The sequence below is a fragment of the Pempheris klunzingeri genome, chromosome 23 (assembly GCF_042242105.1).
Source record: "Pempheris klunzingeri isolate RE-2024b chromosome 23, fPemKlu1.hap1, whole genome shotgun sequence".
Classification (NCBI taxonomy): Eukaryota; Metazoa; Chordata; class Actinopteri; order Acropomatiformes; family Pempheridae; genus Pempheris; species Pempheris klunzingeri.
The window spans coordinates 3,818,064-3,838,147 of NC_092034.1; the positions used below are offsets into that span (position 1 = coordinate 3,818,064).

The 20,084-nt window shown below is 42.4% G+C and overlaps 1 protein-coding gene across 1 annotated transcript in view; it reads left to right on the forward strand.

The window, feature by feature from the left end:
- The first annotated feature begins 2,647 nt into the window (after positions 1–2,647).
- Positions 2,648–20,084, forward strand: part of shroom4 (shroom family member 4) — a 60,506-nt gene continuing 43,069 nt past the window's right edge. Inside the window, exon 1 of the mRNA XM_070854452.1 lies at positions 2,648–2,770. Coding sequence (XP_070710553.1) covers positions 2,648–2,770 — 123 coding nt within the window. The remainder of the gene's footprint in view (positions 2,771–20,084) is intronic.

Here is a 20,084-nt window from a genome sequence, read left to right on the forward strand (position 1 = left end):
AACAGCGTGACACCTGGCGGAAGTAAACAACACAAGCGTGAGTAGCGTCAGCAGCAGTGCTCAGGTGAAATTACCTGGGAGACGATAGTGTGGTCTGTGTATTTTACTTTTTATTTAAGCAACAATGTTCTCAGGTGAGAGTTTGTCAACGAGCGACTAACAATATATTTAATATTTTTTAAAATATCGTTGAGCTCAGCGCAGACTGCTGGATGTTGTTTGGAAACTTGAAGTAAAGTTTTGTAAAACTTGATTATTTTACCACATCATTTATATAAACTCCAAATTGTTTGAATATATCCTGGTTCTGATTTGTTTGCATGTCTGCAGTTTTTTTTTTTTTTTTAAATCTAAACCATCATGCTCCTTTTGTCACTCCAGACTTCCCTCAGCAAGATAAGATAAGATAAAATAAGATAAGATAAGATAATCCTTTATTAGTCCCACGACGGGGAAATGTACACATGAGGAGAGAATATGTACAGCTATGGTAGAGGAAGTATAAAAATATAGAAACAATACAAGTGGGAGATATCACTAAGTATATACACTACTCACAAAAAGTTAGGGATATTCGACTTTCAGGTGAAATATATGGAAAATGTACAAAGTGAATGCTACAGTGATATTATATCATGAAAGTAGGGCATTTAAGTAGAAGCATGCAATGGTCATTTCTTCATCTTAAACAATTTATTTGAAGAAAATCTACCAACAGTGGTAGGTATACCACAACAAAACATTTTCAGTGTCTCAATAAATTGGGACGTGGCCAAAGGACGTCCACTCCTCTCCTTTCTGTGACTCTTCCAGTCTCTGTATCACTGTTCCAACCTCCTGATGACACTCTGTGACCCTCTAAGCTCAGTGAACACCTCCGTCTGAGGACTTCCTGTTTGAAGCCTCCAGTGTTGAGGTGCTGCTGATCAACTGTTAGGTGTCGTCTTGGTCTCATGATGTCAGAATGTGAACAGCAGGATGAGGAGGACTGTTTAAATACCAATTCTAACTGAAGCAGGAAATGTATTGGTGGATTCATGGATCAAATCTGTTGTGAATGTTGCTGTTAAGCTTCTTGTTAGAGAACAGCAACTGGTGCAGAAAGTACTGAGACACTGAACAGTTGGACATGTGCATTCAAAGGTTTAGAGAAGGTCACATTAAGTTCACCTGGAAAGGTTAGAATGCATTTTAGGTTCATCCTGAAATTTCACCTGAAAGCTGAATATCCCTAACTTTTAGTGAGTAGTGTATGTAAAACATGTGAGTAAAGAGGAGGAGGTTCTTGGTGACTTGCAGCTCTGTGTTCAGGAGAGGAACTCCAGTTTGGGCCAAGAGGAGCAGAAGCCTCCTCAGATTAAAGAGAAAGGGGAGAAACTCAGTCAGGAGGGAGAGCAGCTTGCCGACATGTGGACTCATGAAGGAAGGGACCACAATGAAGATCAGACTCTGGACACAGGACTGGGGACACACATTTATGTTGGAAAGACATTAAAAAGTGCATTTTACATAATATGGGGCCTTTAATGTATTTTGTGATTGGTTCAACTTCATATCATTTTTGTTGTTTTCTGGTTTTAGAGGTGACAGAAACACAAATTGCAGATGATGTGCTTCTAGATGTTGTCAACATAGACTATCAGACAGAAACCCACAAACTGATGGATTGAAGGATTTTTGTCAACTACTGTAACAACCATCCAACTGGTCTTAGAACTATTAAAAAAAAAAAAGTTTGCTCCTATAGTACAAAAACTGTGCAATAAAGATATTTCTGCTTATGTTTAATTTCCCTCGTGTCTCTTTTATTTTAAACATGTTTTACTAATGTTAGGCTCAGATATGGTGGAGTATAAAGTAGAAAATGCAAAGTACTTCAAAACTCTTGCCATTGTCCTACAGGATAGTACTTTTATTCCTTCCCTCTGCTGTCTGTTTCCTGTTTCAGATGAATGACCACTCACTCCTGTTGCTGTTATTAGGTTGTAGTTGCCGCCGTGAGCCTGCCTGATTTAATGCAACGATAAGCCCCTCCCCTCGCCGCTTGTCATTGGCCACGTTCAGTCAGAGCCTCTCTGCTATTGGTCGACCCCTCTGTCAATCACAGTTGTCCGTTCGAATAGTGGGCGGGGTCTAAAGTTTTCCCAAAACTTTATTTGCGGAGTTAAGCTAGCTAGAGGAAACCGGAAGTAAGGGATTTAGATATGAAAATAAAAGCGTTATTCCTGCTGTTTTTGGAGAAAAAGTAGGTATTTACTAAAGGTACGTGGCCAAATAATCAGAAGAATCATGTAATGTGTTATCGAATTGGATTACGAGTCTAAATTAAGATAACGCCAACGTTAAAAACACCTTGACCGGAAGTTAAAACCGCCATATTGGCCATAACTTAACCTAGCTTGACGCTCGCTAAAACTTTTCCTCCCTCCCCCTCTTCCACTCACTCCTTCCTTCCACCCATCCATCCATCCATTCGCTGTTGTTGTTACAGCGGTGATGGAGAAGCCGAGGGACCGCCGCCGGTGCCGCTAGCCAGCTAACGGTTCGGGCCAGGCTAACAACAAAGCGACAGGGAGAGGCGGAACAGAAAAACCCGGATAAAAGTGTCGGGTTAAAAAAGAGAGAGAGGGAGAGAGAGAGAGGGAGGATGGAAACGGTTGAGCAGCTCGTCTCTTTCCACCACATTCAGGTCCAGTTGAGCGGGGGCGCGCCTTGGGGGTTCACACTGAAAGGAGGGCTCGAGCACGGCGAGCCGCTCATCATCACCAAAGTAAGTTGACCTCAACTACCAACACTGATGCATGCATGACATAAAAGTTCTTAAAGTACCCCAGTGCACCTGGAGTGAGTTTGCACTGCACTGTGCTGCTCCATGCACGACCTTTTTAAGTGTTTCTGTTCATATTTTGTGTCACATTTGCATAATATCACACTTATATTGATTGTAGTGAGTGTGATTTTGTGAGAGTTGTGGTTGCTGCAGCACTCCAGCTCCACCAAAACAGGATTCGTGGTCAGATTTGCAGGGTTGTGTGACTGTTCCTGTGCTTTTCAGTCTGTTTTCGCTGCTGGTTCATTGGTTGAAAGCTGTATTGTTGTGACTTCTGCTCAGCTGGATTTGAAGTTCCACTTCTATCCTCCTTCTTCCTCCTCCTCATGTGCAGAGAATAAGTTATTGTCCAAAGCTCAAGCTGATATCCGGACCGCTTGATGTTTGTCAGCTGTCACTTTCTGAATAAAAAGGAAAAAAAATCCTGTATAATGTAATGCAGCGGTTGGGTTCTCCAACTTTGGGGTCAAAAGGTCCCCCCAGGGGTGCTAAAAGGGGGTCCCCGGGGGGATCCCTGGCGAAAAGAGGCTCTGTTCATCTCCCTGTCACTTCATTCACTGGAAGGTAAAAATACCCAAGTGCTGACAGATGACTAAACCCACTTCAGATGGCTGAGTTTGGGGCAGAAATGTGCTCTCCTGCACGGTGTGGATGTGGGAATCCCCGAAAAGAAAGCTTGTAATTCTCGTGCTTGTTTGCGCCATAGCTTACAGGTTACTGACCCTTTCTGCAGCAGCTTACAGCAACTTAAAGGACCTGCTTGTGTGCTGCTGCGGTCTGTTGTTATTTCTGCAAAAACTCTTTAAGAGGTTAGTTTTAATTCCAGGTGTTGTTTTTGGAGAAGTTTGAAGGCTTTGTAAGAGCTTTAGTGGATACTTTCAGATTTCGACGTGACCTCGTCTTGTGCGATAAAGTCATGGCGGCCAACGTTTCCTCCCGGCCTCTTCTCACAGTTTCACGCTGCGGGCGGTGAGCTGCTGGAAATAAGGAGGGTGTCTTTGAATTACTGCAAGTAATTATTGGTGTGTGTTCTGCTGGGGGTGGTCTGTCTGTGTGTGTGTGTGTGTGTGTGTGTGTGTGTGTGTGTGTGTGTTCAGTCCAGTGCATAAGTAGGCCGTCTGACATGCAACCTCTGCTCTCTCAGTCTTTCCTTCACTGTCTCTCGTCCACTGGCGGTGGTGTAAATGTTGGCCGGTGTGTGCCTGTACATTCACCACAGCACCACAGCGGGGAATGGAAAAGCCTGGCTCAGTCATCTGGAAACACACACACACACACTCACACACTAAGTCACACACAGTAACACAGCCCCTGGGAAAATGTGACTGGGACTGCTAAAGGAGATAAAAATCAAACTGCGCTCTATAGCTGTTTTGTGTCCAGTGGCTAGTTAAAACACACACACACACACACACACACACACACACATACAATAAACTAGCTGAGGCGGTGAGTGCCAGGCAGGGAACTGTGGTGCAGAAAAGTGTTTAATGATTAAGTGTCAAGTCCTTGAAGGAAAGCGGAGAGCGACAGGGACATAGAGGGAAGGTAAAGTTGAGGTATGTGTGTGTGTGTTTGTGTGTGTGTGTGTGTGTGTGTGTGTGTGTGTGTGTGTGTGTATGTATAATGTGTTTTAGGTTTAGCGAGGACCAGAGAGTTTCCATCAGTCTGCACACAGAGGTTTACTGTGTCTGTATGGGCCACAGCTGAATGCAGTCATAATCCTCTCACTTCCGAGAGAGAGGGACGAGTAAATGTGTGTGTTTGTGTGTGTGTGTGTTTGTGTGTGTGTGTGTGTGTGTGTGTGTGTGTGTGTGTGTGTGTGTGTGTGTGTGTGTGTGTGTGTGTGTGTGCTTGTAGTCACTGATGCCCAAGAGCTGAAAACCTCCAATATGGCTGCCACCTAAAAGCATTAGCTTTTACATGTACATTTTACATTTTCCTCAATAACTTTGACAGTATTTCTTGATATATATGTTCACTTCATGTATTACTTATGCAGATGCAAAGTCTAATTGACAACATTATCTTGACTCAAGGTCCACTTACTAGCTTTTTACACATGTCTCAGCCATTATCTACTGGTGGAGTTTGCTCAGTTGCCTTCATGTGAGCCAATCACACTCAGATTTATGCCACAGGAGCGTCACAGTATCAAATTTCGGCCTGGTGCTGAAACTACTAGCCGATTTCCAGAATCAATCAATTAATATATCAAGTGAAAAAGCCGAACATTTGCTGGTACCAGCTCCTCAAATGTGTGGATTTGCTGCTTCCTTCTGTATTATATCATTTCTAAAGTGAGTATTGTCCAACCAACAGTCCAAAAACCAGATAATCAATAAGGTTATAAAACATTTTATATACCCGCTGATCCATTTTCTGCCACTTATCCAGAAAAGTAGCCCATTCTGTTTACCTAAAATCTAAGGCATTCCCTGGCCAGATTGGACATATAATCCCTTCAGTGGGTCCTGAGTCTGCCTCCGGGGACTCCTCCCAGTCATGAGAACCTACAATACCTCCATTTTTATTTATAATAAGTCAAAAATCAATCAATAGCTAATGAAAATATTTGATGCTTGCAGCCCTGTATGGCAATGCTATTCCTCACAGATTTATGTCAAGGTGGTTGAAGTAAATCTCGAGAAGGTTATTGTGGACATACGTACATATGCATGAGGCAGAGAGCGCATAAAAATGTGCCTTTCAGGATGTCCATGTTTTGAGGAGTGTGCGTTCGTGACCCTTTTTTGAGAGCGTGTCCGCTGCCAGAGGGGGAAGGGTGGCTTCCAGAGTCCGAGACAGCAGAGGGATATAAGCCATTTGGTCAACATTCCACCAGGAGCATAACAAATTACCACTGGGGGGGGTGTGCATGAGGAGATATGGTGCACGTGTGGGTTCACGCACTGCTCATACACATAATATTCTGTCTTGATTGCTTGTTTTCCTTCGCAGCCTTGTGATCAGCTGTGTGATGACACGGTGAGTTTAAGGTTTTATAAGTAAGCCAGTCAGTCATTAGCTTTGCTACTCAGTCAGCCATTTAGTGAGTCGGTCTATCAGCCTGTTGGCAGGTTCTTAGCCACAAACATATGGGGAGGTTGTGTTGGTGAAGACCACCATAGGACCTCATATCGGAAAAAAATATGTGTGGCGGTCAACGGCAAGAGACAAATAGTTTTTTGATCCTGTTACATCGTATTACACAAACGATTTTTGTCGATTCAAAAGATTATTTCGCAAGTCAAGAATGTCACAGTTTGTTGTAAAACTGTCGAAGTGTAAAGAATGTGAAAATACCTAATTGGAAAGTGGCGAATCATAACTTTCTCTTTCTATAAGCCACCCAGAGCTGTTGAAACTACGATTCCCATGGTTTCTAATCCAGGATGCAGTCTCACGAGCAAGGGGGTCCTGCAGACTTGTAGACCTCTTAATGCTTTTTCCCTTGTTCTGGAAGAGGTTGGAAGAGAGGACAGCCATGTCGACACTGGTGACGTTTATTGTATGCGATTGAGTTTCACCCAATACTAACGGTACTTTACTGTCTTTAGGACAAACTGCAACTTTCTTGACTTACAAAATTATCTTTTGAATTGACAAATAATGTGTTTGATAGCTACATTTCTGAAAAAAGGTCCTATGGGGTGCACTGGAAGGGCTTGGGCTTCACCTCTCTTTCATTTATTAGGGTTACTCTCTGGTTCATTCTTGACTTTCTGTTTTGTTTCTGGTACATCCTGGTTTGATAAATACACTTTTAGCACTGAGATGGCCAAACAATGTTTTAATGCTAACTGCAGTCTCAAGCTAACAGTTCCCACCTAAGAAGTCAGCTCACGTAGATTGAAAATTAAGGAGCAGCACAATTAATTCATTCTAGCATGACAGCGTCTATAAAAATACAAAAGAAGTTACTTGGACAACATAAAGGTAAAATAAATAAAGGTTACAGCACAGGACAGACAACCTGTAACCTCTCAAAATAATGTAGGGTGCTAATGATATGCTAATGCTAGGTTAGCAGACAAACACAAATGCTCCCCCTTTCCCCTTCCCAAAAACCCATCTGACATGAAAGATACATAAAAGTGAACAATGTCAGTGTTGAAACCAAATGATTTGAATAAAAACACATAAATACAAACACAAGCTTTTATGTGTGAGCTTGTTGATCTGTGGATTAGCCTGGCCGTGACATAAAGTCATGTTTTAGGGTCATATATCATTCAAACATCTACCAGCTGTCATTTCCATGTGTCCCATCGGACAGTTTTTATTTTTGTTTCTTGTGTCTTTTGTTAAATGTGGCTGTGAAGTCTAAGTGGTGAGGTCCTGCCATTGTTGTGTTTGACAGAGCAGCTGCCGCTGAGCTGTCAGCTCATTTTCATATGTGGTTTTATGATCTGCTCTGAGCTCTCTGCTGGTTTCTGTTGGCGACATGGTTCTGTGAGTTTGTGTCTCCTCAACAGTCTTTGGCTGCACTTTGGTCCCTGACTTTAAGGCGGCGTTCCCACGGGACCCTTTGGCATCCAAAAAATCATGGATCACTGTTTGCCATGCCTTGTTGAATCCCATTGGCTGACGAGTGTTGCGCTACTTTGCGATGATGAATCAGTTGCTCAAACCGGCCACTGTTCATTTAAGAATCAATTAATCGTATAATGTTTTTAACACTTGTCCCGCACAGTTGTTTTGATGGATCCCAGTTGCTCATGTGAACTGTCTGGAGTCAGTGGGTTTCCCAGCAGACTTCTGCAGACCAGACCTGTCTGCTATCTGAATGAGCATCAGACTCTACGCGAGGTAGAAGAGTCAGTCTGAGTGGACTTAAGTAGAGTCTCACTGGTGTGCAGTCTTCGCTGTCTTCATTATTTTAGTTTGTCATGTGTATATTATGCAGATGGGGGAGTTGTTATTTCCTACAGTTTGTCTGCAGTGATGCTTTCATGAGATTTTATAGTGATTATAACACCAAAAGATGTCTTACATACATCTTAAAGATAAACAGAGGCGCCATCAGACATAAAACTGGTAGAAATTAAACTGCATTTCATCACCATCTTCATTTTTGTCTCAGCCAACCCACCAACAATCAGCCCACCCCCCAAGCTGTCCAACCACTGAAACCACCAGAGCACTGCTGACCCACGACTGGAGGTAACTTTGGTACTTTGGGTGTTTGTGAGAATTTAAACTGAGCAGAACTGTATATATTGTCGTTTTTGTTTTTGCGTTGGGATCCCAAAAATGATATTTGTGTTAAGCTGTGGGCTCTTTGTGCACCGATAAACTCGGTATTGGGCCGCTGCTTATATAAAACACTGTTGGTGTGGATTTTGGAGAGAAATTCTTCGGTGTTCGGGTTATTTCTTTGGTGGTTTTTCTTGAGGATACATTTCATGTATCCTTTATGTGGTTCAAAATCAAATAATTGTTTTGATTTACAGTTCAAGCAGAAATGCCAAAAGAATCCTGCAGCACAATATCATTGAAATGTTGAGTATATTTTGGATTTGGACTGCTGATGGAACAAAATAAGACATTTAGGGACGTCACCTTGAGCTCAGGGAAACTGAGATGGACATTTTATAGACCAAATAATTAAGACAAAAGTCAGCAGATTAATCAATGATGAACAGCCACAGATGTATTCATTGCTTCAATGCTTGTTTGTGGGCTTAGTTGGCAGCAAAAGTCTTTGATCTGAGGTCAAATTTGTCTCGAAACGTGTCGTCATCATGAACAAGATTTGCACGTCATCGGTTTTTATCGAGGATTTTCAACTTTCAGACAAAATCTGAGGTGAAAACCTGACCAGACCCGCTACATGTTGACATGGAGGACGTTTCTAAGAGTTTGTTGTTTTCCGTTAGTGGCCGTAAGAGATTTTTCTTTTTCTTCTTCAGTCGGAAATCAGGCCACGTTTCTTGTGGGTTGAGTTCCAGCAGAGTATGTTTGAAAACCCTGCGAGTGGTGTGGAATTTGATTCGGCCAGAACAGGCAACAAAGATGGAGACGATAATCTTTTTCTCTCTCGTCCTGCTGTTGACAGTAACAGAAATCCAGGGATTTTACAAAAGAATGTTTTGACATGTGGTCGAAGGTATGCAACCAAATGTCGTGGGTTGGTAAACAGCCCTGTGTGTGTGTGTGTGTGTGTGTGTGTGTGTGTGTTTTACTCCCTACATTCCAGTAAAGGTAGCCTCCAGTAGCAATCTGCTCTGTAGGGGGCAGATAGATGAAGATGCCATCAGATAGAGATGCTATTGTCTCTACTCTCCCTCTGTGTGTGTGTGTGTGTGTGTGTGTGTGTGTGTGTGTGTGTGTTTCCATGTCCTCTGCCCTGACATGCTTTGCTAACTGTCCTAACTAACAGAAAACATATGTTGCGCAGCAGCTTAGTCCACAATAGAGCATATTGATGAGAGAGACTGAAAGAATGAGTGTGTTCATGTTTCCAACAAATTATATTGAGTTTTGCATCAAGAGCAGGATGGAAAAGGAAAACTTGGTTTAATTTTTGCTAATCATGTGATCATTAAGTTGTCTGTGAAGCAAAAAATGCCCCAAAAAAAATCACAGGTTCCTGCTTCTGAAATGTGAATATTTGGGTTTTGGGCCATTGGTCAGACACTGTAATCAAGTCACATTAGGCTGTGGGACATTTTTCACTATTTCAGTTAATGGAGAAAATAATATGCTAATTAATTAATAACAATAGGAACTGTATTTTGCAGTCTTATTTCTTTCTAGAGCAAAAACAATATTTAAAGTTTTTGAGCTCTATGATGGAATGAGGAAGGGTTACAAATAAAGATTATTTTTAATTTATTTTTTTCCAATTAATTTATTTTTCAGTCTCTAAAATGTCTCCAAATTTCCTCCAAACAGCCATCGAAAACCCAAAAGATAGTCAGTGTTGTTTATGGCTATGATGACCAGAACTTGTGAATAAGTATAGTTACAGGCAGGAGTGTGTGTGTGTGTGTGTGTGTGTGTGTGTGTGTGTGTGTGTGTGTGTGTGTCTGGGTGGGGTTGGAATGTCTCTATCTCTGATCTGTGGAGCCTTTAGCTGTTTCTTTTAGGCTACGTCTGGAGGCTCACTCACACACTCACACACACACACACACACACACACACACTAAAATAACAGCTTCTTTCTGTGTAGGTACATCAGTACAGTGACCCTCAAACACACACAACATTGTTCTTACAGTGTGTGCACGTGTGTGTGTGTGTGTCTTGGAAAAAGGGGGGATATGGTTAATAAATGGGAGATGAATGTCATAGTTGAATTGTGTTTGTGTGTGTGTCTTGGGAGTTTAGAGGTCCTGACCTGAGACTGCTGCGGTTGTTATTGTTTTTGTCCGATGTTCTGCATTTTCAGAGACCCCCCCCTTTACCCTCTCAGTGGGGGGCAACACACACACACACACACACACACACACACACACACACACACACACACACAGCCATGTTTTTTTTTCTCTCAGATTACACTAAAATTGCATCTTGATGCGATGGAGAACCGTTTTTGGAAACCCCTGTTGGGTTTTGTGTTCTGCTGATTTGCTATTTCTGACCTGCATTTCCGCCTTTCCCCCATAAAGCTGGTCAGTGAAGGCAGCAAACCCCCACCAGACGGTTAAATGAAGCATTTTTCAACCCAACAGCAGGATGAATAATATCAACAAAGATAAACATAATCAAACTTGTCTTTTTTGAGAGCTGATTAGTTGATTTCTGTTCTGATAATTGTCTCATGGTTTAAGTCTTTACTGGACATCAAATAGACCAAACTATTAAACGATGAATTGAGAAAATTATTGTCTTATTGACGCCCGAAGCTCTAGTTCATACATTTTCACAATTTCTTGCAGTGTTGTACAACAAAATTCACTTTCAGTCCACTCTGTCCGATGCTGGCCGAACATCTGAACGCTCAGTTTTTCCTGTTCTTGTGATCCCACCGTGTTTCTGGTTTTCGGTTCCTCTTTATAACATTTTCCACCAACCGCACTGCGGCTATTACGTTTAACGCTTTGACGTTAAAAGCAGTTTCCGAGCTATTATGCTGTAAGAAGGGCTGTTCCAGGCATAGCTTGTGTGTTTTCGGTGCATTTGTGTTTGTATGTTTACAGTTTATTGCAATGTAGCCATGCACCAAACCAAAGAATGTATACCCCACACACACACACACACACACACACACACACACACACAGACACATTCCACCATGCAATGTGGTCCACTCTCGTGGCTACCCTGGCAAGTCGAGTCCAGTTTGTGGTCTAAAATGACACAAAACTTTCTTTGTTTACTGGATCTTCTCTCGTCGTCTCCATCCCTCCCGTCTGCCCTCGGAAACATCCTCTCATCTCGCCAACCCCCTCTCCCTCCCCCTCCCCTTCCTCCATCCTCGACAGGCGATGCAGGTTACTCAGAGGACGTTAAGTGAAATTTCGCGAGTCATAACCCTCCCTCGCGCTCTCTCCTTGTTAGAAGTGGGACGAATGGAACTTCTGAGTGGGGAAGCAGAATTTGTGGGTGCGGGGAGGAGTGGGGGCAGTGGGTGTGTTGCATTCCTTTCGGGTAGGATTTATGACAAGTTTGCCCCAAAATGTTTATTCATCTCTTGGGTTTGAGTGATTTTTGGTCGGACTTGCGTTCCTGAAAGCAGATGAAAGCGGCTGATAATCAATATTCACTGTTCCTCCTCCCAGAAATAAGGATTTAGTGTCTTCACATGAAGTTTGTTCTTTTCATCGTAAAAGGAAACATCTGAAAGTGCATTTTTGACCACAAAAAAAGCACAAAACCCTGACACAAAGGGCAAAAGAAGATCTCGATCGATCCATGTTTTTACCTGGAAGAAAGTTCAAACAAACCTGAAAGACTCAGTACGCATGAAAGAGCAGAGCGTCTGGTTTAGCAGTGTGGTTTTCATATAAGAATAAGACATCCAAAGCTTTAATTGAAGATTCCAGACTGTTATTGTGTAACACTGGAAATGCCGATGAACGAGTGGGAGAGATAGCCGGGGTGTGATGGGGACAGATGGGAGAAGGAAATGTAGGAAAGATGGATGAAGTGGGACACACAGAGGGATAGAAATATGAGGAGGAGGCAGGAAGGTGGTGCATTAAGGAGAATAAAAAGGTGAATGAAGAGAATAAAGAAACGTGGCATATGTGATTTGATTAAAATTGAAATGGAGGGTGGGGGTTTGTCTTCAGCTCCTTTAGCTCTAGGCTGATAGATGGATAATAGTTGGATGAAGATAGAGAGTAGATCAAAAGATAGAGGAGGTGGAGTTAAAGGTTTCAGATTTCTGGCTTTCCCGTCTTTTTATCTGCATTTTTCAGTCTTTTTCCGACCACATCGTTTGCTGTGTTTTTTATCCTTCCAAGCCCACCTCCTAGCGTGCAAACGTCGATCCGAGGTGGCGTCGCTAGCGCAGTATGGCAGCCGCCGTATCCACAATATTATGGCTTCACTTTTGTACAGTGTGAAGGAGCTGAGACACCACGTCTCATCTTTCTACAGTCCACAGTTTTACTGCCTTTATAGCAAACAAACAACAGGCCCTTGGATGTTGTAAAGAATCCTTCCAGGTAATTGTGTGTGGTTTCTGTTGTGTTTTCAGTGGCAGTGGTGTTAATTGGAGATGAATGTTTGTAAGCTCATAAATCTAATATCTCTGTGCGGTGGCTTCACATCTGTCTACAGCTGTTAAATTGTCACTCTTGGATGAGCACTGATGGGATGAAGGTGTTGAGCAGGTTATTGTCAGCTAATGAGCGGTTTCATCTAGTTATTAAGGAGTGGGAAAGCACTGATTGGCTCTCAGATGGAATTATGCAAGTGGGATTGGCAACAAGGTGCATTTTTATCGTTAAATGTCAGATATTTTCTTTATCTACAATCAAAGGCCTTTGCCTGAAGGAATGTAGCATGGTTTAATCTAATTGGCCTCAACTTTTCCAGAGTGATAGGTTTAGGCTCATAAAAAATACTTGAATAGAAGCCCAGATAGAAAAAATAAGGAGAGAAGGAGTTTGACAGCTGGCGAAGCAGCTTTGATCCGACAGGAGTAAAAATACACACAATGCGCTCCCTCTGTCTCCCTCATGAACGCATCCAGTCATGAAACCACAGCAGAGGCAGGGGAGAGAGGGGGGAGAGCGTAGCGGAGAGGGCGAGGTCATTTAGTGCACATTAGGAAGTTAATGTTTCACCCTTATTTAAGTGTGTGTGCGTTTGGGCGTGCGAGATAAAGGGATGCACACATGCACACACACTCACACACGAATGACGTTGATGGATCAATCCAGGCCGTCTCTGGGCCCACCAGGCCGCCGACCTTTTCACCTTCGCTATTGTCGGCGCTGGTCACCGGATCTAATGGCTTCCATACTCCACCAGAAACACTCAGCCGGAGTGTGTGTGTGTGTGTGTGTGTGTGTGTGTGTGTGTACCCAGTATATATTTCAGCTGTCACACACCATAAAAGAAGATGATAATGAAAATAAACTGTTTCCCTGCATGCAATGCACAGTGAATGTGGAGCACCTGGACTACATGAACCTAAAATCAGTATCAGGATTAGGGATTAGGTCACGTTATCAATTGATGATTAGTTGTTTGGTTTAAAAAAAAAAAAAAAAAGGCTTAACAAGGTGAAAAAGACAAAAGACACAATCAAAAGATATTCAGTTTCCTGTCACGGAGGAGTAAAGACACAAGAAATCATTTTGTTACATTTCATTTTCTTCTTCTTGGACTTCATTATAGGGCTCATACGAAGTCTTGCTTAATGCTTTCGTTGTGTTTTCAAGGGTGGGAATACACTTGAGTTTTAACATGTTCCTTGAAAAATGCCTAATTTTCAGCACAGTCTGAGATGTCATCCAAGAAATCACTCCAAAAATCTTAAAATATTTGAAATAAAACAATCCTGTTGTTATATTTGTCTGTATATTTTAATCAGGATTATTATTATCTGGTGAGAGAAGCCAGAGGATAAAATATATAAAGTGATAATATACATTGATTACTGTATATTGTCTCAATTGTGAAATACAAATAATAGAAATTTAATGAGATTATAGAGACTTTGAGAGTCTGGAAATGTTTGGTTTACTTTCCTTTATAGTTAAAGGTGTATTTAAACTTTTGGTTAGATGCCGTTGGATTTTCTAGCTTTCAGTTCATTTATATGGGATTCAAACTAGATCCACAATGTCACTAATTTACAAATTTGGCTTAATGTCCAGCCCCTGTAGAGGTCACAGTTAAACTGAAAGTAAAACCAATCTGTAGGCCACACTTTGATTCACATAATTCATCTCTTAAAAAAACATTTGGCTCATGTTTTTGCATCCAAACATACCTGCATGTGTATTAAAAAAATCCTCTGAATATTGTTTTCCTGGTTCTGTACTTGGTGTATTAGTCTAGATTATGTGTTTCTGCTCACAGAACCAGAACAGAGGACTGCTCGCTTTGTGTTTATGTGTGTTTTCTGTGTTTCCGCTGTCCTCATAAAACCCTCTGTTTTCATTTGTGTTTGTGTCGTCCCCATATCAACCCCAAGAGCACCAATCCATCCTCTAAAGGGGCTTTTCCCCTTTGGTGTGTACATATACACAAACCTCTGTGTGTGTGTGTGTGTGTGTGTGTGTGTGTGCCAGAGAGTGTGTATTGTCCCTTTTACGTATGTGTGAATTAAGTGTGTGAGTAGGGTTAAGTGTCACTGTCTTTGAGTGTCAGGCTCATTGTGGATTAGAGAAGACCCAGCTGTGAGTGTGGGAGCTGCTGTGGTGGATTATGGGAGTTGGAGTGTGTGTTTTGTGATGTATAGATGCAGCTGACTGTTCAGGGTTGAGGTTTCGACAGGTTGGCGTTCCCTCACAGTCGAGGCGATCGGAGCGGCGTGGCGCTGCTGCGCTCCGTCGCTAAGGATTCTGGGAAGTGGAGGTTTAATGTGGCCGACACCTCAGAGTCCGTAATGAGGGGCTTGTTTTCACAGATTAAGTAAGATTTGAATGGTTTTACTGGAGCTTAAGGTGGTAACAACATCTTTGGTGTGAAGTAGTGGGGTTTGTGCACTGGATTTCCCCCAAATCACCTGTCAATCAAACTCTGTGGGCGTCTATTTTCTTTGAGTTTCTTTATAATGAAGATCCTTATATTTTATTTGTCCTTTCATCCAGCTATCACTGGCTATGCTTACTACTCAGCTCTCTTCTCTCAGAGAAAGAGGTGCTATTCATACAGCAAGTCACATCAAACTCCTGCAGCTACAAACCAAAGAAACAACCTTTTAGTGGTAATTAGAAATAGAAATGATACTGAACCCTAAATGTTCCTTTCTTGATCTTGTTGTTCCTCAATTTACCCTCTTAGATATGACACATATGATGCGTCTTGCATGTTTAGCTGCTTTTCGAGCTGTTTATTTCCAATATTTTGTCCCTTTGTGTGTCGTCTTCAATTTATACGGCGTCAGACTTGAGGGACTGTGTGTATTTTAACCTCTTTTTTTTTTGTCTGTGTGTGTTCCAGCCAAGCAAAAACAAGTATCGCTACATTTCTTGGCACCTCTTCAAGCAAGAAGAGGGGCGGGGAGGCGCTTTTTAATATGAATTTAAAATATTTAGTCTCGTCCTGGGAGTGCGGCTAATGAAAATATACGAGTGAGGAGACCCACCAGAAAGTGTCCGCAGCACACTTTAAATAATTACTGAAAACATTCTGGATTAAAAACAAACATGAGAACCCAGTGAGTCGGCGGAGTGAGTAGACATATAGGTTTGTATATAAGAGCAGGAATGCTTGAATTGTCCTTAAGACATGTGGAGAGGACACAGCATGGCATTAGAGACAGTCAGTTTTTATGTGCTTCCTAAATGTAATACCCCTCATTGATCTTCTTAAGACCATCACATGAAGTCTAAATAAACCCATTAAAGGGTTTAATCAGGACTTGTTCTGTGTCTTTAGACAATAATAAAACTCAAGAATCTCTCAGGAATGTCAATATGATTTAAACTCACTGTTTAAGTCTGGAATAAATCTGCGGCCGTGATCAGACTGTAGAGAAAAGGGAATTCTTCTGATCTGCAAATCCTTTCTGGTGGTTTTCTCTTTCCTGGCACAAGTTTTTAAGTCATTTCAACAGTCCAACCTGTAAAACTGGTGTTAAGAGCAAGTTGGACGAAGTCCTGCTTCTGTCCGTCCTCACCTATGATAGCCGATAGTCACTGCTGATTTCCTGTTAACCTTTGAGGTGGTTAGGCGACAGTAACACTATGATTTTATTATACGATGCATTTATTTATCACTCTGCATGTTTCAAAAATACTATAACAGAGAGTGAGGCGATTGCAAAACGTCTTGACCTGAAAGTGCAACCTCCTGAAAAAAGACACAAGACTGTGCTTTAGTAAGAATTTCTAAGTCATTTTACATGTGACGGGTGTTGAGGGAAAGCAGTGTGAGGATGGGTAACGTATGGAGTGTGTGTGTGTGTGTGCTGTGAAGACTCTAGTTTACACACTTAACTGTGTGGAGGCCACAAGTGTGTGTGTGTGTGTGTGTGTGTGTGTGGCAAACAGATCGGGGGAATGTAAAAACACAGGAGAGGCATTCCTCCTGTGGCTAAAACAAAACGCACACTGTGAACCTGAGAGAGATGACTTATATTCACGAGTAAGTGAGCGTTTACTCACATGTTGGTGTTCGTCCATGTGACCGAACCTCAGGATGTTTCTGTGGTTCCATGTTGGACGTTCAGGATTCAGCTGATTGGGTAACCGAGGACTGATCAGGGCCAAGTGTAAGGTTTCCACTGATCAGTAAAAGTTGGTGGGGGGTTATTTGTCCATCTCTGGGGTGTTGGATTCTTTTCCTTTCTATATTTTCCTGTCATCTTCTCTCCTCCTCTTTACTTTTCAGTCCTTTCTTCTCATCTCCTTTCTATTGTTTCCTCTCCTCTCGTCTCCTCATTTTCCATTTCTTTCCTTTCCTCCTACTCTTTTCCCTTATATTTCCTCCTCTCCTGTCATTGCTTTCCCTTTCTTTCTCTCTCCTCTCCTTTCCTTTTTCTCTCTCTTTCTTTCCTATTTTCTCCTCTCCTCAGTCATGTCCTTTCCTTTCCTCTTTCTTTTTCTCTCCTCTCCTCTCTCCTCTTTCCTTTCCTCTCCTCTCTTTCTTTCCTTCCTTTCACCCTCTCTTCTCTTCTCTTCTCCTCTCCTCTCCTCTCCTCTCCTCTCCTCCCTTTCTTTCCTTCCTTTCACCCTCTCTTCTCCTCTCCTCTCCTCTCCTCTCCTCTCTTTCTTTCCTTCCTTTCACCCTCTCTTCTCTTCTCCTCTCCTCTCCTCCCTTTCTTTCCTTCCTTTCACCTTCTCTTCTCCTCTCCTCTCCTCTCCTCTCCTCTCTTTCTTTCCTTCCTTTCACCCTCTCCTCTCCTCTCCTCTCCTCTCCTCTCCTCTCCAGGGGTCTCCACCTTTCTAAGGGGCCGCAGCGCTGCAGCTTCCCCCAGAAAGGTCTTCTCCGTCTGGGGTAGCATTGTCTTGTTTGCTCCCTTTAATGATTCTGATGAAAAGGCCGTTTCAGGACAACACACCCCAGTTGCAACATCAGGGATCATTGGATCTAGACGGCTGTATACATGCAAACACACACACACACACACACACACACACACACACACACACACACACTCTAGCTGTTGGTGCTTTTGGTGCGAGCGTGGGAGCTTTTTTCTTTTTCCATCTCTCGCTGCTCCCCTCCTCCCGCCCTGATAAAGAAGGCCTTGTGTGAGCGTGGGTGTGAGGAAGGGAGGAGAACCTCACAAGGCTCAGGCTGCAGGGCAGAGGTTGACGGAGGGTGTGAGTTCCTGAGAGCTTATAAGAGGAGCTTATTCGTCATGTATGCAATACGTTCATCCCCCTGTTCTTCCCAATGGAGAACAACTGGAGCAACTCTTAGCATGGAGACAAAAGGTGTCTTGCTTTACCTGTAGAGCCACACGGCGAATTGAACCCCTTTAATATCTGGTGGAAATAGCTGTTGTTAGTTTGGTAGTTTGGAGTTTTATTGCCAATAATATGGAAAATTGTCTTTGGCCTCAAAAAAAAAAGCCATAAACCAGCAGTGCCCAGCCATAATAAACAGTTACAGCTCAGAGGCATCATGAGATGATTAAAGGGATTAAGAAAATTAAGCCTGTGGAAGGTAAATATTTTCATTTTATCTGACATGTCTCTATGTTTTTATCCAAAATACTGAATAATTTCACCTCTGTGACCTCTTAAAATCACTTTTTGGTTGACCTGCTCACTGCTCATGTCCTCAGGGAGGCCACAGCTTATTTGTATTGTTCTAATAGGCACTGGTGTTAACATTTACTCCTTATACGATTTACATTCATCACTCTTATGTTCTTGTCAGTTCTCAGCAATCTCTGCTACAATGGGAGTGCTAATGGGAATGTTTTGGGGCGTTGGTGTGTGTTTGCCCTCACTGGCCACCGTACATTTCTGTCTTGAGGGAACAGTATCAGACGACTGTATCCACCTGGGCAATTTTCCACTCATTAAACTACATATTTAAAGTCCGTTTTTATTTGTATGGCAAAGCATCACAGATTTGTTTCAGAGGACTTTACGATCTGAACGACATACACCCTCTGAGAAAAGTCCTGGTGCCACCAAGCACTGGTGGGACCTGCACTACGTAAGGAATTGAACTCCAACCCCTGGGACTGGCGGTGCCTTGCTCTTCCCATGCACAAGCTGAGTTTATGCAGTGGTTCTTGCATTCACAGTCCCTGACCTCATTCTGGGAGTAGGTCAAACCCTGAGTGACTCAGACTTGTTAGTATAAGCAACTACGTACCAACAGTGGAAATTAAGGTGAATTCAACCACTATCAAAACAGGAAATGCAGTAGAAAGTGAGCTCTGCCGTCAGAGCTGCAGAAAGAACTGGCAGCGTCGACCTCCGGCCCCGAGGCCATATTTCCATGTTGCAAACCGCTGTTTCCAAATTTATTTCTCAGCTGACACATTATGTTTGGTTATGTCTGCTCGGCGGCAGCACAGACAATAGCAGAAGCACGAAGCTGGTGTGCTGCAGGGGGTCCTGGGAGCTTCTCCTCCCTCCCCCTAAGGTCTTTGTCCTGGGGGGCCACACATAGCCGAGGGGGTCCCTGCAGGGTCTCGGTGCATGTGTTGACCTGTCAGGTTGATGGCTCTATTTAGGATCCCGACATGCCAAGCTGACTGTCAGGAGGCGGGTGCTGCGGAGAACTTTCCCCACTCTGAAATCTCATTTAAATTATTTCTATTAACGATCTCCTTAATGCTGCTCGTCTTCGTCTCCTGGATGATATAACGACCCTCCAGGTTCATGTTATGGTCTGTTACTCCAATACTGATGAGGAGAAGCTGATCAGTGGTGTGAATCAGAGCAAAACACACTGCCAGAGTTGCTGAATTGATCCAGAACAGACTCTTTTTACCCCAGACATGTTGACATGTCATGGCAGGAAAAAAAACACATACACAATTAATAAAATGAATGCATTTTATTTAACTGTAGTTTATCTACAATGGCTTGTACTTTTGACTTTTTTTAGTAAAGAACCAGATCTTTTCTTAAAGCTTTTGTTCATCTTTAGTGCTGAAGATGCAGCAGAGACGTTTGTGTGAATCAATGGGAACCAGAGACACCCTGAAATAGCTTCACCCACTTTGTAACTTAATATGTCTGAATTTGAAAAATAGTCACTTTCCACCTTTTGCATTTTAAACTACATCTCGTGTTTATACCCTCTTTAAAAAGTATTCAGTCAAGCGATTTTTAAAAAGGCCCAAACGAGAGTCAGCGCAGCATGAAACGAACATTTAACTACCCGTGCAAATTATTTTGATAAACAAAACAGAAGTCTGTTCACCTCAGATTAGACAAGATGCTTCAGCAATCATGATTATTTACTTTAAGATGATGTTTATTTATCATGCCAGCTGCAAATGACCTCATTAACAAATACACACAAGGCAAGTGTGAAGAGTTACTCCAAACACTAACACCCAGAACGAGATGCTTTTAAAACAGGAAATTACTGCTTGTTTGTGCCATTTAAATGACTGAATAAGTACTTTTAAAAGATGTTATAAACACGTGAGTTCAAATGAAAAAGGCAAAGATAAAGGTCGTCCTTCTGTCTGTGTGTGTGT